The sequence below is a fragment of the Corvus cornix genome, chromosome 3 (genome assembly GCF_000738735.6).
Source record: "Corvus cornix cornix isolate S_Up_H32 chromosome 3, ASM73873v5, whole genome shotgun sequence".
NCBI classification, from domain to species: domain Eukaryota; kingdom Metazoa; phylum Chordata; class Aves; order Passeriformes; family Corvidae; genus Corvus; species Corvus cornix.
The window spans coordinates 107,943,476-107,963,479 of record NC_047056.1 but is presented as its reverse complement, the minus strand read 5'-3'; the positions used below and the strand labels follow the sequence as shown (position 1 = coordinate 107,963,479).

General features: G+C 43.6%; 1 protein-coding gene across 4 annotated transcripts in view; it reads right to left on the bottom strand.

Annotated features, from left to right (window-relative positions):
- Positions 1-2,772: 2,772 nt before the first annotated feature.
- The window catches only part of KLHL29 (kelch like family member 29), a 392,793-nt gene continuing 375,561 nt past the window's right edge, over positions 2,773-20,004 (bottom strand). For 3 of the 4 annotated variants that reach the window (XM_039569128.1, XM_039569130.1, XM_039569129.1), the window contains 2 exons: positions 16,358-16,502; positions 2,773-5,097 (listed from right to left, as the gene is read on the bottom strand). In XM_039569128.1, the coding sequence (XP_039425062.1) occupies positions 4,914-5,097; positions 16,358-16,502 (329 nt within the window). In that variant the 3' untranslated portion in view covers positions 2,773-4,913. The remainder of the gene's footprint in view (positions 5,098-16,357; positions 16,503-20,004) is intronic. The other variant, XM_039569131.1, reaches the window with a different exon arrangement.

Below are 20,004 nucleotides of genomic sequence, written 5' to 3'. Positions count from 1 at the left end.
TTTTAATGAGGTGAGAAGCTGATGCATCTGTAGGAGTTGTCACAGGTGACCTTAGGTAGGTGTCTGCTCTTCAGCCACAAAAATGTGGGAAAAAGTCACTGATGCTGGACAACAGCAAAGGTTTGATACTGAATGTATTTTGCCAGTATGAATCTTGCTGTGTAGGATCTGGGGTATGTATGAACTCTAAAGGAAGAAAGAACACTGCTCAAAACCAACATATTATGAAATTAAAAGCAGGAAGCCTTTCAAACGTTCATTATACAGACCACCACTAATGAAAAACTCAGAGGCAGATACAGCTTGATGGCAGGACTGGAGCTTCCTTTTCCCAGATAGTAACTGAGCCAAAACACTCAATTCTGCATGTAAAGCTGCTGCCGACTGAAGTAGAATTTATTTAGATAAAGAAAATTGGAATTTATTACTCTGTAAGAAATCTGCTAGCTAAACAGGACTTCCTAAAAGTAGTGTGCATTATCAAAAGAAAAAACACTGGTGACTAGCAAAGGGAGAGTTGTTTTTCACAGTAGTCTGCCACTCTGGTTTTTGTTTCCAGGATTCCAGAGCTCAGCTGAGGAGCCCGTGATGGCAGCTCTTGCTCTCATGAATTCTAACCTCAGTGAGTGTTTAATGATGCCTCAAACAGCTTGGCTTTTCAGAGGAAAAACGGTGTTTCTGTTCTGGTATTGCTGTCCAGCTTAATGTAATGAGTGATGGGAACACCATGCCTGGGATGCATCCATCTGCCTCCCTCCAGACCATTTTCTTTCTGGCTTTTTTTGCAGTCTAAAGTTATCAACCCAGAACACTTGCTGATGATGGGAACTTGCTGCTGCCTTCCTGTACGTGCTGGCACCTCTACCTCAGCTGAAAGCATGCTTCAGCTCCTGTTTTTGAGCTGACTTAAAATGGGTAAGAAGGCATTAAGGGGTGAGCTTAAGGGTATGACCCAGTTTAAAAGGCTTGTATTAGCATGACAAGTTAAAAATGTCCAAGTAGATACAGAGTCAGTGTCTTCTTACAGACCTGGCACAGGTTGCAGCCTGCCAAGTCCTGACTGCCTATGCTGTGTGTCGTTTTACCCAATATTACATTACACTGTCACCTTTTTTCAGTGGGGATAGAGAAGCAGTGTGGTTCTGAGACCGTGCCCTTGCACTGGAAACAGCAGAGAAAAGCTTTGGGATCAGTTCCCTTTATTTCAGAGAAATACTTCACGAGAAGCTGGGAGGGTGGTTGAGTACCTGAATATGATTAAACATATTTGTGCTGGTGGAGTCGGGCGGGAGCAGCTGCTCTCCTGGCTAATCCCTGTGGCTGCGGAACGCGGGTGCTCGTGCTGGTGATCAGTTAGTCTGGACTTCTCCAAGGGCAAGCTGGAGTGTACCCAACACTCTTAATTAGCTGCTCCAGTTGCACTGTGCTAAGCTCAGCTTTAACACCTACCTGCAGTTAATTAAAAGATGGGGTTGCTGAGGCTTTATTAGTACAATGAGTTTGCCGCTAGATGAAACAAGGGGAGAAAGGGGGATGGCTTGTGTAAATTGTCATGGGTAGGTGATTCCCTGAACACAGTGAACAGCCCCATTTGGAGATCACTGTCCTTCCCAGGTGAGCCAGGGGAGAGTCACACCAGTGAACAAAAGAGTTTTTATCATCATTAGGCTGCTGAGCCAGCCTGTGCCCTGAATTTCTTGAAGCTTTTAAGAAGAAAAATCTCTGAGCAGATACGTACGCATGATTCATTTGGCAAAAGCACTCAGCCAACTTCCCAGAGGGGAACTAAAATAATTTCCACATACAAGTAAAGTAAATAGTCTGTGTCTTGTTCATCCTACCAAGTATTATTGACTAGTGCTGAGTGAGAGATCCTTGCAGAGCCTTGATGAAAGGTTGGCAACTCACCCCACTTGGTCTGGATTATTGCAGCATGGTTTTGTAATATTGAATTGCAAGGCTTTTAGTAATCTTCACAGGCTGTTCAACCTGAGCCACTAAGCCTAAACTAAAATGTTTAAAAACTGCAGTTCAGACTCTTAAATACTCTGTAAGAACCAGAGACAATTTCAATAAATGTTAGGCTCTTTCTGTTAATGTGCAGAACAGAAATTACCTCCTCAGATCTGGCTGAAACGTTCCACTGTGGTGGTATTTGAGACTAGTTATATTTGGCTCATCTTTGTTCCAGATCCAGTTTTACAACTACCAGATGATACCCTAATGAAACATCAAAGAAACCATGAACGGTTGCATGGAATTGCTCTCTGAATGATGTATCCAGTGAGGTACAGAGCTCCCACACTGGATATGAAGGAATTTTGACCATAGGGCAAATGCAGCTTTCATCTTTTAGACATCGCAGCAGCAGTGCAGCACAAGTTCTTACTTTCATTGAAAAAATAAAGTAAAAAAGCTGTTTATCAGTGTTTTGTTTTTTGTTTTTTTTTCAAGATAATTTCCTAAACTACCTTGAGCCTTTTTGTTCTTTACTTAATAGTACGTTTGGGAAAATAGATGAACAAAAACCACTCTTGCTGAATAAAATCTGAAATTAATTCTAAGAAAGTTTTTCTGAAATGAGAATGAAAGTACTTTGGAAGCTTCTGAGCATTTAAGTATTAGCAATAAATTTTTGGATTTGCAAGAGAAACTAGTTGGATGGAATGAATAAATTTTTATTCCTGGCTGGGTTTGAAACATCAAGTCCCCATTTGTGCAGTGTTTTTTCTTGATCAGTCATGACAAAATTAATCCAATCTGGATACTGAATCTAGATCTATAAATATATTTATTATAATATAACAAGAACTTAACAGTAAACATAAACTATATACAATACCATTACAGATAACCCTGTTTTTAATATTATTCACAGAAATAGCCAGTTTTGTTCCAGTGTGAGAAATGAAGAAATAAGCTAAATTGGAAATGTCGAATGTGTTTCAGTCTTGTTGACAGGTAGCACCTCCTTTGGAGGTAGACACACACCAACACTAAAATTAGTCCTGCCTCAGGCAGTTAGAAACTTGTGCTCCAATCTTTAGGTTCACACTTGCACCCTGTTTGACATAAATACTTTAAATGACATACTAGTATATAATTTTGTTGTGCTTATTATTTTTCTTTTCTTTAAAGAATAAATAAAACAACTGCATAACAAAGGCTGGAACCTCACTGTCAAAATGAGAGGCTTGAGTCACCCTATAGCTTGACTCAGCTGACTCGAGCACATTTTCTTTTAATACTGCAAGATACAAATTTCTTTTTATTTTATTTTATAAATGATTATTAATAAAATAAGATGATTAGCTAACCATCTGTATTGATTTCCCCAAAGCTGTAGGCAGACCTCCCTCCGTATAAAAAGGCTACTGTATTTGGTATGAAATTCAACTAGATATTGAATGCAAGATCTTACCCACACCCTGTACAGGACCCTCCTTCTTGAATTACAGCTATGGCATTTGGGATTTGAGTCTGCAAAGGCAAGTATGGCAACTTTTTTTCCTCTACTTGGAGGGAAATCAGACAATCCTTAGCTTGGGGTTACTTCCTACTGGTGAATTTTAAGATTCTTTCCCCTGCCCCCTCTATGTTACCCGGTCCATCTCCCATTTGTTCCTTTTATGTATAAATTTATAAAGAATTTCCACATCACAATGCTCTCTGGATAGACAATATTTTAATATATATAAAAATATAACCCCTGTGCTGTGCATATACTTACAACTCTACATAGCAATAATTTGAAGTCTCTTACACTGGGCTTAAGTCTATGCATTTTTCTACCATGGGCTTTAAATTTGTGTTTAAAATCTGTAAATAAGAAGTATAAGGCTTCCACACCTAGGGAAGGAACTTGAAAAATAAAGTAAAATAAAAAACTTCTCAGACTTTACATAAAAGATAGTGGCGTGTATCCCAACGTAAGGAATTTTGGTTGAGAGCCAAAAATGAGTGCGCAGCCCCAGGAAGCATCTTCTGTGTTGGATAAACATGTGGCAAACCCACACTATGCTGTGCGTTTTACTGCGATTCCAGCCAGGAGTGAAGAGTGGGTTTATCAGGAGAACGCCTCTGGAATCCAAACTGTTTCCGTTTTGCACTGTGGGAATCGAGCACTGCCAAGTGCATCAGCAGAAACCCAGAGGAAAAGGTTTAGAAGCCCCCCACCCCCACTGTGGGCACAGCCACACGTGTCCACATGAGAATCACCAGGAGCAGAAACTCATCCAGCCCAACAGACCTTTTTTTTTCATCATTTTACATGGAATTTATTACCAATGGCTGTTGTTCTTCTCCCCAGTCCCCACCTCACCCTGCTTTTGGGCTCTTCTCTAGAGAACTGAAAGTTTTGTTTGATCTGATGGAAGACTGACATCAACGTAAGCCATCTGTCACACAAGATTTCTCCCAGTCATTGGTATTGAAAAGCATGTATTAAAAACAAATGTAGGAATCAAAGTGGTAAGGACACTTTGACCTTTCAAATAGATTGATGCCTAAAGTGTAATAGTAAAACTAATCTGCATGGTTATTTTAAGAATCAAGCTTGAGCTCTAAAGTAAAATGCAGATTATTTTTTTCCTGTCCTCCCCAGCTTAAAAAATATGAGAAATTCTATTGCACCTGGGTTGACCAAAAGCCGATGTCCAGAACAAGTGCCACTATAACATCTAGTGACACCCTTGCATTATTAAGTTACAATATCTTACATAGCACGGAGCTCTCTGCTCCTTGTTCACCAAAAGGTGAGGATGATTTTTCTACATTCAATGTAGACACTATTCAAGACTTTAGAGCAATATGTTCACTGGCTGGCTTTGCTGCTTTTGTTCCTTTAATAATTGTATTCCTCTTGCCTGCTTTCAACAGGTACAAACAGGTCTCCATCCAACTCCTGGGGAACATCAGCCGCTCTGAATGTACTTCTTGATTGCTACGCAGCCGTGTCGGAAAACAGGGCAGGGCATATTTGGTAGAAGTGTCCACGTATTTGTTTTAGGGTCATAGGCTTCCATGTTTCCCAGGGCAGGTCCTTCGCTGCTGACGATCCCACCAGTGGCATAGATTTTTCCATCCAGAACCACAGCACTGTGTTTTTCAAAAAAAAGTTAGATTCAGTTAGTTGTCTTACTGAACAATTTTCTTTTTAGGCTTAAAACAAACCTAATCTTTTGTAACAAGAGGTAAACAATGAATACACCTTTTGTTCCTATCTGTATAAAGCTGTGTGGGCCCTTCTCTTCCCTCTCCCTTTCTCTCCCCCAAATTAATCCTTTTTGTGTTCCTACCAGGTAGGTAACTGTTGTCTCTAATGTAAACAACAGATGAAAGTCCAAGTAAGATGTTTCTCCAACCCACACAAGGGATCTGCAGCAAAACCAGCAGGGTGGTGTGTCCCTGTAATACTTTGCACATGCAAAACCAATCCAAGCAATTTGGGGTTCCCACCACCTCAGCTGGAATAAGCTCTTGCTTCAAGTTACTCCTTTAATTGTCAGTGGATGCTGCAAAATGGTGCGGGGTAAAAACCTTCAAAATATGTTCTGTTGCTTCAGCCCTTTCTGTAGTCATGCCTTGGCATGGGGGCCTGGAGGTCCTGCTGACTTTGTTGTCCATGTTCCCAGAGTTGTCCATGGGAAAGTGGATCTGGGGCACACAGATCTGAGAGTTGGGGCTGTGCAGCTGAGGGAATGGCTGCAGACAAGAGACCTTACTGCTTCCTTAAAGTGAAAGTGTTTGACTTCAGGTATCTCTTGTAAATCAAGAATAATGGGGCTGGGCTAATCCCATGGTCCATAGGCTCCTGTAAGAGGGAAGTTGCAGAGGTAAGGAAGGTATTTGAAAGAGAAATTGCCCCTCAGCCTCATCTCTTCCTCTTCCTTCCACTTTACACCTTGGCCTCTCCAGCAGTCGTGCACAGGGCAGGACACTGCTTTGGGCTGATGAAGATGGGGCTGGGCTCCCACATGTGCATTTGGAAATGGCAGAGCATGGCAGAGGCATCTGGGTGGGAAAAGCAAAAGAAGGCTGCCATGTGCCCCATGCTGCCTTCCCACTGCGTGATGGGGAACCCAAAACTGGGGGTGTCTCTGTTTTCCATCTGCCAGGAAGCCCAAATTTGCCTTCCAAGTTGATTTAAAAGATGTTCTTAAGATGGATGGGGTTGGCTGTGGCTTTTCTGGTGGCCAGGTGTGTTCTGAGAGCAGCTGGTGAATAATTGTGTTGGGAAGGAAAATGGAGACTTGGAGAGTATGTACCTGCCAAAGGATAGCAGGGAGAAAAGGAGGGAGGGGAAGATGAGAAATTAATTGCAACCAAGAAGGTGGCCTAGAAGGTGAAGTGTAGTGCTCCTCTAGGCTTGGTAAAAGCAAAGTAATTTCATATGGCTAATTTTGAAGTAGGGGGAAGAGGAAAGATAAAAAATGATAAAGGCAAAAGCCAGAGAGCGCTGGAAGACACAGGATGAACTGAGACTAAAATGGCACCAACAAAGCCACGTGCTTCTGAAGAACACAAGGCTCTGATGTCCTTGTGGAGAAGCAGAGCCTGAGGTTAAAAATAAACTCACAATGACAACAGTGAGGACTCAAATAAGCCTAGTCCCTGGGTACTGCCAGGAAATAGGAAATAATGAGAATCTTGTCAAAATAACTGTTAATCTGAAGGGAGGAGGAAGGAGAGAGAGAGACTTGAAACACTTGATTAGAGCCTATCCACAAATCAGCAGGGTTGGATGATGCATAGCCCAGGGTCCTGAGGGAGTTTGCTAATGAACTTACTGAACCACGGGTAATTATTTTTCAAACGTCAGGGAGAAATGGGGAAGGACTTGAGTAAAGCAAATGTCATCCTGAAAGATGGCTTTGAAAGAGAAGGAGCCCACCTCCAAAGGAGCCAGAGCTGGTGGCAGAGAGGCACTGCCTGGCAGGAACTCCTGCCAAGGCTCAGTCCCTATGCCAGGAGAAGGCAGAGGTGGCAGGACCGGCCAACCCAGTAAATCAGACAAATGTGCAAATTAAACCACAGTTTCAGACTCAGGATATTTGCTGAGGGGTGGGAGGTCCATTTCTGGACAGGAACAAGTTACTATTTAGGCAGGCTGGGAATTACAGCTTGCAAAATCTGGCCTGAGGAGGGGAGGGGGAAGGATTGTCCTACCCCAGGCTCCTGATGTGGTGGAGGGGCTGCTGAAATGAGCAGTTGAGAGATGAGGCCCTGGGGCAGTGGTCGCTGGTTTTGTTTCACTTTTTTTTTTTTTTCCCCTGGATTGTGAAGTTGAAGAAGATGGAAGCTTCTTTGTTTGGGATATGGTTTGGGATGTGGAAGAGGGTCCAGTGTCAGAAATGGACTGTGGTACAAAGCAGCTCTGCTACCTTGGTTCTCTAATGAAATGCTGATTACTAATTAAAACAGCCCTCCTAAACAATGCTTCATGCAAAAAAGAAATAAAAATTAAATGGGTTAATTTATCAATTTTTTTGGGTTAAGTGGGGAAAATGAAACAAACTCCAAAAGATCCCCAAGAAAGATCTGTCTTCAGAACTATCAATAATGGGCAATTGAAACAAATATTAGTATGGAGCACAGAGTCTGGGGCTGGTTCCATCAGTGCTGATGATCAAGGTCTGCTGCCCATGAATGGCCTTAGTTTTAATCTACTGGTGTGGACATGCTGGTGTACATAGCAGCACCTCACACCAACACAGAGAGGGTCCCAGTCCTCAGTCACCACCGACATATGGAGCTGGTCTACCACTCACTGCTCATTAACCAATGAAATTCCTCGGTATGGAGCTTTTGATCTGGATGGGAAGAATGGAATGACCAGAGGGAAGACTCTACAGGTGACCATGGGAACAGGAGCCAAGCAGCCACCAGCCCTTCCTTGCTGGCTCTGCTGCACAGCTGAAACCTGGCCTTAAGTGCCGGTATCCCCTCGGGCATCTCACGTTAGGTCTCTAAACAGGGACGTGGGTACTTCACAAATTCTTGTGTCACATCTTAGCCACCCACATTCCTTCTAGTGAAATCTTCTCTGTGGCATGTTTAGTAGGAACTACTCTGAGCCAGAGCTGCTGCCACCACAGAGCAGCTGAGCAGCCAAGGAAACTTTCCCAAAATGATCTGGGTCTGGGCTCCTCCCCAGCCCATGCTCTGGATTTGGGGTTACAGTGAGTGGGCAAGTGCTGCCCTTATTCTCTGGAACCTGGGCTACAGCCCTGGAAAGAATTCCTGCCCAGCACCTGGGACAAGCAGCTCAATCCTGTACCTTCCCATCATGGTGCTAATACAGTGGGGAAGAAATGGATGCTGAATTCCACCCTCTGGAAGACTATGAATTTTAAATGGTGATTAGAGCAGCTTCTGCTCCCTCCGTATGCAATTCCCGTAGATAAGGCTGGCATAATGCTTAGCTTGTGAGTCATGCCTGAGGTTAAGCAAAGCAGTGAGCTGCTCCTGCCATGAAGAAGTAGGCAGTTCTGAGCACACAGTGGGTACTTAAATGTGCAGGGGACTTTGGAGACATTCAGGCATCTCTGGGGCTAAAGTGGCAGGTAGGTGCTTAAGATAATTAGGAATTTAATCCTAGATTGCTGCTACTTTGCAGTATTAGGACAATCATCACTAATTTCTGGGACCTTAGGGAATAGAAAACTCAAGTGGGTTCTAAAACCTTCAGAAAAGTGAGTGGAAAGGCGTATGCTCATTGCTCTTTCTTCATTACTGTGACAATATTTCGTTTCTCCCCTCCCTTCCATCCCATCAGCTGTAAAAACATCGTTACCAAGGCTGACATACAAAGAAAGAATTACAATAATTAGGATACGAGTTTATTGCTTGGTGCCATTAATCCTGAGAGATAAAATGATTACAGGCTGTCAGAGCCTGGGAAGGAAGGAAGGAAGCTCTGTGGCACAGAGCCTTGCTGCAGGGACACAAACCCTCTGGTGGCTTTGGGGCAGTGACTTCCTTGGCTGTGGAGCAGCCAGACCTCCACCTTTCCAGCAGAATGCCCAGGGTGAAGGTTATGGGTATCCAAACCCAGATCACTTCAGCCACTCCTTCCAAAAACCTTAGTTTCAGCGAATTATCGCTGTGCAGACTAACGAATGACCCAGCTTTCTACTCTGCAGGTAATTACTGCTGCTCACTAGAGAGGCTTCTCCTGTCCTGTGACTGATTCTCCTGAGGTGCCTGGGCATCCTTCATTTCCCGAATGCTCAGTGTCAAAAGGTCATGCTGTGACTGTCCCCTGACACTGCCACAGGTCATCTGATCCATCTGCTGGCGTCCACGAAGCTCTGGATCACGCTCCCAGGAAAATCCCAATAAGGCTGAGGTGTGCCAAGGGCTGGTGGGGACCTGGCTGTCCATGACTGGTGTGCTTGTGTAATCTAAACACCCTTTGCCTCTCTTCCCTGCCTATCCACCTCTCACTCCTTGCCCAGTCTGAGCAAATGGCAGAGAAGGTCCCTCTCTGACAGCTGCCTGTTAAAAGACTTGATGGACAAACTGAATCACTGAACCAAAAAAATGATGGAACAGCCCAGGCAGGAGGGAACCTTGGAAGATCATCTATGTGGTCCAACCTTTTGTGGGAAAGGGACACTAGATGATATTATCTTGCATCCTGTCCAATCACACCTTGAAAACCTCTAGCCCTTTGATCATCTTCACGACCTTCCTCTGGACCCCCTCCAGTCTGTCTGTCTTTTTTGAACTGTGGGAACCAGAAGTGCTGCCTGGCAAGAGCTGAGTAGAGTGGGAAGATGAAAGTCTCCTGATGGGCAGTAAGCTTTGGAAGTGGAGGATTTCACTGGTTTTTTTTCTGTATGTTTGAGAGGTGAATGCCTGGGTGCTCTTGCTCCAGCACTTCCCTCTTCCAGTGATATGCTGGACATACCATCAAGCAACGGGACTACAAGGAATGTTAGTTTTGTTTATTATTGCTCAGTCCTAAGGATCACATCAGCCTCATCAGGAAACGTTAAAAAATAATTTTAAAAAATTCTGTCTTGTAACTCTCAGGGTTGCAAAAGATTTGAAACAGCTGAATTAGTGTATTGTTTTGACTGACTGAAACTTAGTGTCTTCTGAGGCCTCAAACAATGCTCTTCTCTCTGCTCACTCTTGGCTACGCATGCACAAGCACACACTCATTTATTTGGAGCAGTTCCACAAACATTATTGAGTATTATCAGTTAGGTTGACACAGGATCTGCTTAAAAGAAGAAAAAAATATCCCTGCATTTATTAGTGGATGAATTTCCTTCCTGCCCTAAGATTTCAGGAGGGCTTTACTGGAGGTGGAACTGAATTACGCTAGTGGGATTCTTGGGGTTGTCCTGTGCAGGGACAGGAGTTGGACTTGATGATCCTTGTGCATCCCTTCCAGCTCAGGACATTGTGTGATTCCAGGATGCTCATTGACTGGATGGAGTTGGCTTTAGGACCAGGGAAGCCTCCAGGGTCCCAGCCCCTGCGGGCTGTAGCTCTGGGCAGTGCCAGGCAGAGCTGCAAGTGCCCCTTAAGCTTTCTTTTAAACCAGGGACCTTTCTGAGACACTTGCATGGTAGTTTGTGGTGCTGGAGAAAAAGGCATTGCTGGCACTGTGTCCATGGGTGGTGGCAGTCAAGGAGCCAAGGCTCTGTCCCCTGTTTGGTGGCAGTGCTGACAGCCCCCGGCGCCGAGAGCGGCCGCACTGGCAGCCAGGTTATGTCAGAGAAGGCTCGAGCTCGGGTGGCCGTGTCATGCTGCCAGAAGTGTCATCTTTACAATGAGATGGATAAATGAGGGTCCAGATTAGTCATGGTCAATTAGGAGGATATCATGCCCCTTCTTGGAGCAGGATTATTAGTGTGGGTATTTTGGCCAAGCTCCAGTTATATTCTCGCCTGCTCTGCGAGCACTTTCCCTTGCTAATGATCCAAAACCATCATGTGGCATCGTTACTTTTGCTGAAAACCAGCAGTATTTTACTCCGAAGTCCACAGCACATCAGTAATGGCCTGAGTGCTCTGTCTATATTGTTATGCTTTAATGCCCACCACAATCCTTCATGTCATCAGCTCCTACAGAAGTTGTTGCCAGTAGTCTGGTGCAGCAGTTCTCACTGCTATCTGTGGAGGATGGCCCCACACCTATGTCTCCTTCCAGATATGCTGGAAGATTTTGTTTTACCTTCTGGACTACAAACACCTCCAGCTGCAAATGCTGCTGGCTGAACACACCAGCCTTCCTGTCTGTAGGCTTGGGAAGCACATGGCCAACCCCTTTCAGTGCCTGGAGTTGTCATGAACTTTGCAAGGATGAAATGAGCCAGCCTGGGGAGGCGGTAGCTGGTGTTGTAGGTCAGCAACGCCCGGCAGGTCAGCACAGGAGACACCATGCTTTGCTGTTCAAGAACAAGGCCTAACTTGAAAAGAAGAGGCAGGGGGAGGTGGGGGGGAAGGGGGGGATAAAATAATCCCCAAACTGACCCTGGTTTTGTGCTGTTCAGCCTGAGTCAAAGTTTTATTAAAGATTTCCATTCAGGAGAACCATCTAATAAATCTTACTGGTTAGCAGTCATGGGAGGAGGAAGAAAATGCTTTTCTGGTGTCTGTTGGGAATTGCTGGTACTAAATTAGCTTCTCTGGAATTATTGCTGGCACCACCATGCTGCCGCTGTTGCCCCGTGGAGGCTCTCTGCAGCACAAGCCTGTTTGCACGCTGCCTGCATCCTAAGCAAGCAGAATATGGAATTTTTAATCATGCACAGGAATGTATTTGGTATTCTTTTCACTTGTGGAAAAATAAACGCTTGAAGGGCACTGCAGGAAGGGAGAACTCCCGCCTGCAAAGGGAGGCCTTGCCACACTGAAAGGGAGGGATATCTGCAAGTCTTTTTGGAGGGAGGTGTCTGGCAGAGCGAGGTGGGATCATCTCATCCTGGCTTTTCCTTCCTGTTGGCTGCTGTTCACCATCTCAAGATCCTGCAAATGAATAGGGGCTGCCAAACTGAGATGGGGTTTGTGTGGCAAAAAGCTCACACTTGCCTGATGTTTTGGAAATGTCAAGTATGTCCCTCACCTGTTGTGTGGAAGGTGTTTAACCTCTCAGTGAATTTTAAAACACTTCAGGCCTATTATAGCTCTTTTTTCATTTAGCACCATCTTTCAGAGGGTTAATTCTACATGAGCATGAATTTCTTATTGACTTCCATCAGGCTGGGCTTATCTGAAAATGATCCTCAATTTGCTCTTCTGTTGATTGTGAGCTGGAGACCCAAACCATTTATTTTTCATTTTTCATTAAAAGTAATTTAACTTGATATTGAAACCATTTGAACGGACCTTTAATTTTTCACAGGCAGGGAATGTCACACACATTTCTTTTCCCTCTGCTCGAGGCTATCATGCTCCCTCATCACTAACATGTAGAAACAAAGCAGATAAAAATAAAAGTGATGCGGTCAAGATTTTTCCCAGCAAATTCAGTATCGAGTGATTCCTGGTGAGAGGAGATCAATAGCATGCAGTTAATTTTTAAGTTGTTTATGTTGCTGCTTTTAAACCATGTTTTTTTGTGATCCATGCTAATGAGTAGAATGAGGAATTTATAGATTCACAGACTAAGGTCAGAAGGGACCTCTGTGCTTAGTTAATCTGAGCTTGTGTATACGCAGGCCATGGACATTTCCCCAGGCAGCATCTCTCCTGGAAACGTATCTAATCTCCTCTTAAAAACAGCGAGTGTTGGTGAGTTCACCCCCTCCCTTGCTGCTTCTCTGTTTAATTATCCTTGCTGTTGGGAAAGTGCTTCACTTTGAGGCCAAGATGTGTAACTTGACTTTCCAGCCCTTGTAACCTGCTATGCCTTTGTCTGCAAGACTGAAAGCTTCTCCATTTGCTCCCAGTGATCAAGTCACCTCTCAGCCTTTTTTTGATAAGCTCCTTGAGTTTCATGTCAAAGGTTTGATTTGCAATCTGGGGTCATTTTGGCAGCTTCCCTTTGAACTTCTGCTGCTATTTCCACATGTTGATGCAGGACCCAGGACCTGCACTCGTCTCTCCAGCACTGTATGTAGCAGCACTCACTCTCCCCAGCTTCAGCTTGTTTTCATTTTGGTGTTAGGGCTCATTTTATATCTCCAATATTGCACTGACCTTTTATCCAGAGCACTGTGATGCGAGCTCATGTTGTGCTGCTCTGAGTGATCTCCTTTATGTCCTCCTTTGAGAGCCTGGCTTTCCAAGGGAGCTGGGCTGCTAAGAGTGTGCTTCCTCCATGTCTTACTTTGTATTTAAAATACCACTGCTAGCTTGAGACAGTACAACTCAGATACTCAGGTAACTGCTAAAATAGCTCCTTCTGTAATATTTTGTACCCAGAAAGTGTTATGCCACCTGCAGCCTTTATCAGGAGAGATTTTCTATTACCTGGATTATTGGTAGATGTATTAAATAGCATTGAAGAAGAAGAAATGCTTGCTACCAGTGGCCTTGCTCAATGATATCTTCTCATTAACAACTACATTTTGAGATCTGTCATTGAAGCAGATTCAATCTCTGTGCTGTGCGCCTTGTTAATTCCATATAATGCCAGCCAAATACCTTGGAGAAATTGCAGTATATTACAGCGTCACAGTTGTCTTTAGCAGCCAGGCGTGTTGTATTACAAACCAAAACAAAGAACCAGGCTTCCCAACACCTTTGGTGAACTTAGCAGTGTCAGGTTTATGGTTGGATTCGAGGACCCCAAAGGTCTTTTCAAACCTAAATGATTCTATGACAACAGGCTGGTTTAACAAGCCTCATTTTCCAGAAAAGTGCATTGATTGATGCTCATTATTTTATTAGCATCTAGTTATTTGTTGATGAAATCCCAAATTAACCACTCTGGTATTTTGCAGAGGACCAACATGAGGCTAAGTGAGACCACTTAGCTTGATGCTGGTACTTTGCAAAATTAATTGCTGCACTGAAATTCTCCTTTTCACCTTTTCAAAATATGGAAATACTTTGCCAGTGCCCTGATCCATCCTCAACTTGAAAAGTTATTAAAAATCAACATTAGTGGTTCAATCAGCTTCTCAATGAAATCTCTAAAGACACCTGTGTCTAAGACAGCTGGGTTGCTGGATCTGAGAATATAATTTCAGGGTTCCCATCTTTCCTTGCTGCCAACAGTGACTGTTTTCGGTCCCTTACAGCAGAACATGGAACTGAACCTCCTTGTTCCCCTCCAAATACAGATGAGAAACACCCACCCAATCAGTCTGTATTTTACTTTGCTACCTCATCAGTCTCATCAGCAGTGGTTTTATAACTGATTAAAATTACAAATCTGATCCCCAAAGATTTAAAGTGCCTTTCTTTTTACCCCTATTAGCCCTCAGCACTGGTTCCCTCAGCCTCCTTGTAGCAGCAGCAGGTTTTTTAACCTATTTGTAACTGCTGAGCCCCCATCTTTCCTATTTCCATACATTCTGCTTTATTTAGGTTTTGTCACAGGCTTTACAAGTCCTTTAGGCTGAAATATTTTTCCTTGACTGTTTCCCAGGACATTCAAAATCTTTGAAATGGTGCCTTTTTTGCTTCCAATTATATCTACTTTTTTTTGGTGACCATATATAAATGTAGGTTTCCTGTCCACTGTTGCTTTAGGCATTAGAAAACAATCTAAAAGCTTGAATTTACTTTTTACAGACAGATGGCAAATTCTACTTAAACAAAGCCAGTATATTATGGCGCCTAAGCACTAGAGAATATTTAGGTCACCAGTTCACTTTCCTTGGTCCTTCTGTTCTGCAGGGTGCAGAGCAAAGCATCCCTTCATGTTAGAAACCCTGGGAAGTTTTCAGGTGAGGTGCTCAGCCAGCAGCTGGAATCAGCCATGCAATTTCTCTTGTATATTTACCAGATGTTTGTTACTTTTTACAAACCCAAGATGTTCAAAGAGCACCTCATCCCTCTCTATGATGGATGGGAAGATGCAGGAATGTATCAAATGTCCAAGTTCCTGATGTTTCATTTTACTTCTTAGGGCTCTGATCCTGAGCGGTATTGTACCTGTTATTTCTGGTTTTCAGGAGAAAAATATCATTATATGCTGCCTGACCATGGCACTCCTCATCCTGCTTCGCCTCCTGCTAGAGTGGAGGGACTGGGAGGATGTGTCCTTAGAGCAGGGGAACAGGGCAGCAGCCACTGGGATGGAGCTGATGCTCTGACCCCTTTGCTTACAGCAGTATCAGCTCCAGCAGCCAAGAGAGGGCGCCCCTTAAATTAATAAAAGGAAGGGAAAAAAGGTGGAAATGAGAAAAAAAACAGCAAAAAGAGAAAAACCGAGCATGATTTCTTAAAAGGCATTTTCTCATCTGCATCGAAGTGAAAGGCTAAATCCAAGTTAAAACATGGAGGTGTTTTCCAACTGTAGCATGGGGGCCAGGGACACCCCTGGAGCAAGGTGCAGTTGGCTGAATATTTGCAAGATGTGCGTCTGCTGTGGGCCCTGCTGCTGCCCCATTGCTGCTCTTCCTCCCTCCCCAGCCAGGGTTTTGTCAGGACATTGTCTGGCATATCGCCTCTGCCCTGGCTTGGCTCAGTGCCTCAGAATGCTGCTGCGTCAAACATGGATAACAAACCCTCACCTGGTGCCTGTGGCAGTGTCTGGAGACCAGCAGTGGCTTTTCCAGGGAAATCAACAGCTCAGCTCTTCCCCAGCATGGAAATCTGCTCTGTGAAGGGCTGGCTGTGCACAGCCCAAAACAAGCCCGTCTTTCAGTAGCAGCCATGTAAAACTATTTAAAAGGACTTTAAGTGCTGCCAGTACCTGCAATGGCTGCCAAGTTTTATTTTTGTCAGACAATTTGTGAAATTTGTTCAGCTTGTGACCACGATCAGGGAAGCGAGCCCGAAAAGCAATCAAAAGCACCTAATAAATAATAGTAATTAATATCGGTGTGTGGTGCTTACTCAGTATTCTTTTTCATTCAGGGATCTTTTAGCTGGTTAGCAAAAACATGTTCCACATTATGGTGGTCTCTCCTACAGAGGGTATTTATCATCCTGTAGTTGCACATGGCAAACTGAGGAGAACAGCATTCCTGTAATCACTGGAGGAGCCCAACACACATCCCTCCCCGTGATCCATCGTGCCTGAACGTGAGGAGACGTGAACCACAACAGACTGCTGAATGTACACTTTGGGAAATGCTGTGTGCCTGAACACGTACAGAAAAGAGATGAGGAAAACCCCCAAGTGGTTCACACCTCCCTTCCCCTCTCCCCTTCATTTGTAGTAGCTTATTTATCAACAGAAAATGTTAAGGCACCGGTAATTCCATTTTAATGGTTTTTCTCACCTGCAGAACTGCCTGGAGTGGTTCATGTTGGGACCTGCTTTAATATTGCCTTTCTCTGGGTCATAGATGGTGGTTGCTCGTGCATAAGCTCCTCCAAGAATAAAGATGAACCCATTGAGAGTGACTGCAGGAGCATATTTGTTATCTGTCAATGGAAAGCAACACTGAGATCAGTTTTAGGCTCAGGTTTGGAGACTGTTTTTTTATTTATACATTCCCCTTATTTATAGATAAGTCACGTTTCTCTAAACCTCCAAGGCTAGGGAAGAAAAATGAGGAAACCTTTCCTGGTTTTGTTCTCCTCTCTCAAAGTTCTCAAAGGCACTTCTAAAGTTCATCACTTCTTCATCCCCCAATGGGATGGAGTCACCATGAAAGTTCCACAGTTACATATGAAGTTAAGATGTCAAATTGGTTCAGAATTTTGAATTGCTGCAAGTTTTAGCTCAGATGCTTCCCATGTCTGTGCAGCAGCTAAATACAGCAGAAACCCACAGCACAGAGACACCCCCAAATAATATCCAGTAATTGATACTCTTTTATATTGTGCTTTTGCTTGTGCGAAGGTCACCCACACTTCCAAAAGATCTTGTGAGACCTGATTTCTTTTTCACTTTTATCTGTCTCATAAATTCACTTGCATTTTTATTTTCAGATGTGTGTGTATCTCCAAGCAGTCCTGTAATTTAGCAACAAACTGTGTGAGGTTGGGAGTTTGAAATTAAGCAACTCTCTCATCCTGAGTCAAGTTCAATCAGATTTTCTGAGGACGCCTTAAAATTCTTGTTAGCTGCGGCATTATTAGAAATATTAGTAAAACTAATCATAAATTATTGAATAAAATAATTCTAATCTAATTAGTTGGCTTGTCCCTTATGCTGCTAGCATGCCATATGCACATTATTAAATATGAGCCAGTTGGGCTGAAATTTCTCATGATGATGTCTGTCTTGATGAGATACAGTTTTTTTTAATCAACATTTCTGCAAAACCAATCAGCAGTGTCTAGGAACAAAAGATGGGAAAATGCATTGCTTTGAGTTAAAATAAGCCTCACAAGCAGTTCTCTAAGAAGCACGAGCCTCAGCCCTTTGGGGTGTGATGTTTCCTGGGAGGCCATCCTGGGGTCAGGAGACACATAAAAATTCTCTACTCACAGCTGTAAGTTAAAGCCTTTCCAAAATCTGCATTTTCATATGCTCAGGAAAGGTTGATCCCCCTGCACCTCCAACAGGGAATCAGACTGGACACAGTCCTGCTGGTTTCAAGCCCCTGCAACCTCCTCCAAAGCGGACCCAGGGGCAGAAGCTGGAGAGGAGGTGCGATACCATCTTCACTGTGCTCTTACATCTCTGATAACAGCCGGTGCATAACACTGAAGGGGTTAGTATGTTCCTTCCACATCTACAGCATTATGACTGTGTCCTTTTAGGAACACAGAAAAGGATGGGCTTAAACCAGATGCGGCAGCTTTATTTTGGGATTTGCTTACCTCTTGCATGATGCATTGTAACGCTGAGGTTCTTGTAAAACTACCTTATTCCATTAAATATTTAACAGAGACTGAATTTGACAGGAGTAAAGCAAAAGCTGATGAACATCTCCAGAAGAGAGATAATCTCCTTAATTGACATTTGAACTGGTAAAACTAGAATGAAAGGAATGGTTTTGTGCTGTCTGCTTCTGTCCCAGCATGGTCATGGGGTAGTCTGGCTCAGTTCATCCCACTCCATGCTGGCACGTGCCTAGGGGGACCTACAGGGATGCAGCACCCGGCAGGAAAACAGACAGAAGCCATGTGATGGGTTAAAGTTGAGTTCCTACTATGCTGAGTATCTACAGGCATATGTCAAAAAACACGGCTGTATTAGGAAAATGTCACTGATCCTTGGGAACAGATGGGAAGAAACTAATTCATCCAGAAAATAGAACAAGGAGTATTCAGTTTCTTCACGGTGCCACTAAGCCACTATAATTCATCAGAAAGGCTTATCTGTCCTAACAACCCGGCTCGCATCCCTTTCCAAATCAGACTTGCATATGTGACATTTTTTCCACTTAAGACACTCATCAGAAATTTTCCATACTTAATTATCACTTCTTCTTGGGTTTTTTTCTCCGACTAGCACAGTTTTGTAGAGATTGAAACTCTTGCACTAAAAAAACCCCTCAGCTCCCAAATCTCACAGGGAAATTATTTGGGGCTCCCTCACGGCAGAAACAGTGACTTCTCAGGGGACTGAATCACTGACTTAACATTTCTTTTTGTTAAAGAACGAGAGGGAACCCCTTGGGTATTTTTATAGTGACATTTTTTTTCCTTTTTGAATAGGCAGACAGTCTGATATTCTTTTTCTTCCTTTTTTAAGAGGTAATTGTGTTTGATTCTTATCAGTTTTTCAATACATCTCCTATCTGTTGTCTTTTTACTGCTTTTGTCTTTAGCTATAATTTCATAAATTGGTATCAAGTAAGTCTGAGACTGAGAAACAGAAAAAAAATTTGCTGCTTCTTTCAGGAAGGGAGAAGTTCACAGAAAAGTCTCTTGTTCCTGATGAAGATATGGCAAAAAGACATGAGGGACACCCTTCCAGAGAGGAGGGTAGAGAGGTAGAGAGGAAACAGTGTATTTTATTTTTGTTTTGTTACCATGGGGACAGAAACTGTTCATAGACACCAGGATTTTGGGAACATCAAGTCATCATTCCTGATACTTAGGTGTGGATGACTACCTTCAGTCTTTAACCTTACTTCATCCCAGGTGCAACCCACATGATTCCTGTGGGGTTGTCTTTTTCAGGGCTTGGTATTCTCATGCAAACTCTCAGGAGTCTCCAATTTCTGTCACTGTTTGAAATCCTTAACATGGTCACAGTGCAAGGCAGCTGGTGGGGAGCCTAATTTTGCAAAAGCATTTTCTGGTTTTTCATGCAGCAGGATGGAGAGGAGGTGGACAATGCTACTGGGTGTGAACATGAGCTTCTACATGTCAGAGGCTTCAGTGGGATACAGCAGGGCCACTGGGTATTTCAAAAGAAATACCGGAGAAAAGGAGGAGAGGGGAGAGGAAGCATGGAAACAGAGAAGCAGCCTCCTTTCCTCTCCAAAGTTCAAGTGTGGAGGCTGTTGGATATAGTAATCCATTTTAGGCTGGAAAATCTTAAATGGGATTTGTCGAGGTCAGCAAACACACTTGAGATTAGAAGGCAGAATAAATGTAAATGAAATAATAGGTAAAAGGTAATGTCTGCAAGTGGATAATGTGGTAACATCACTCTCCTTTTCTGTTGCTACAGTAAAATAAGCCAGTAGTTCTATTCTGTGACAGGCCATTGGAGGAAGGAGTGTGCACTCCACGACAGTGCTTGAGCCAGAGGTGTCCTTCACGTGGGGTTGATGATTTAACGTGCTGCTGTGCCCCTCAGGAAGGTCAGACTGCGCTTGGGATGTGTCCGTGGCTCTCACATCTCTCCCTACATTACATGGCCAAGCAGCACAGTCCTGCTTTCTCTTCTGTGATTGCTCAAAGATCTTCCACTGCCTTCGGTAATGCACTCGGTCAGGGACTGAAGGGCCACTGCAATGAACAGCAGCAGCACTTCATACGGAATGAGGTTGTTATAACCAAGTTAGTTAAACGTTTTTAC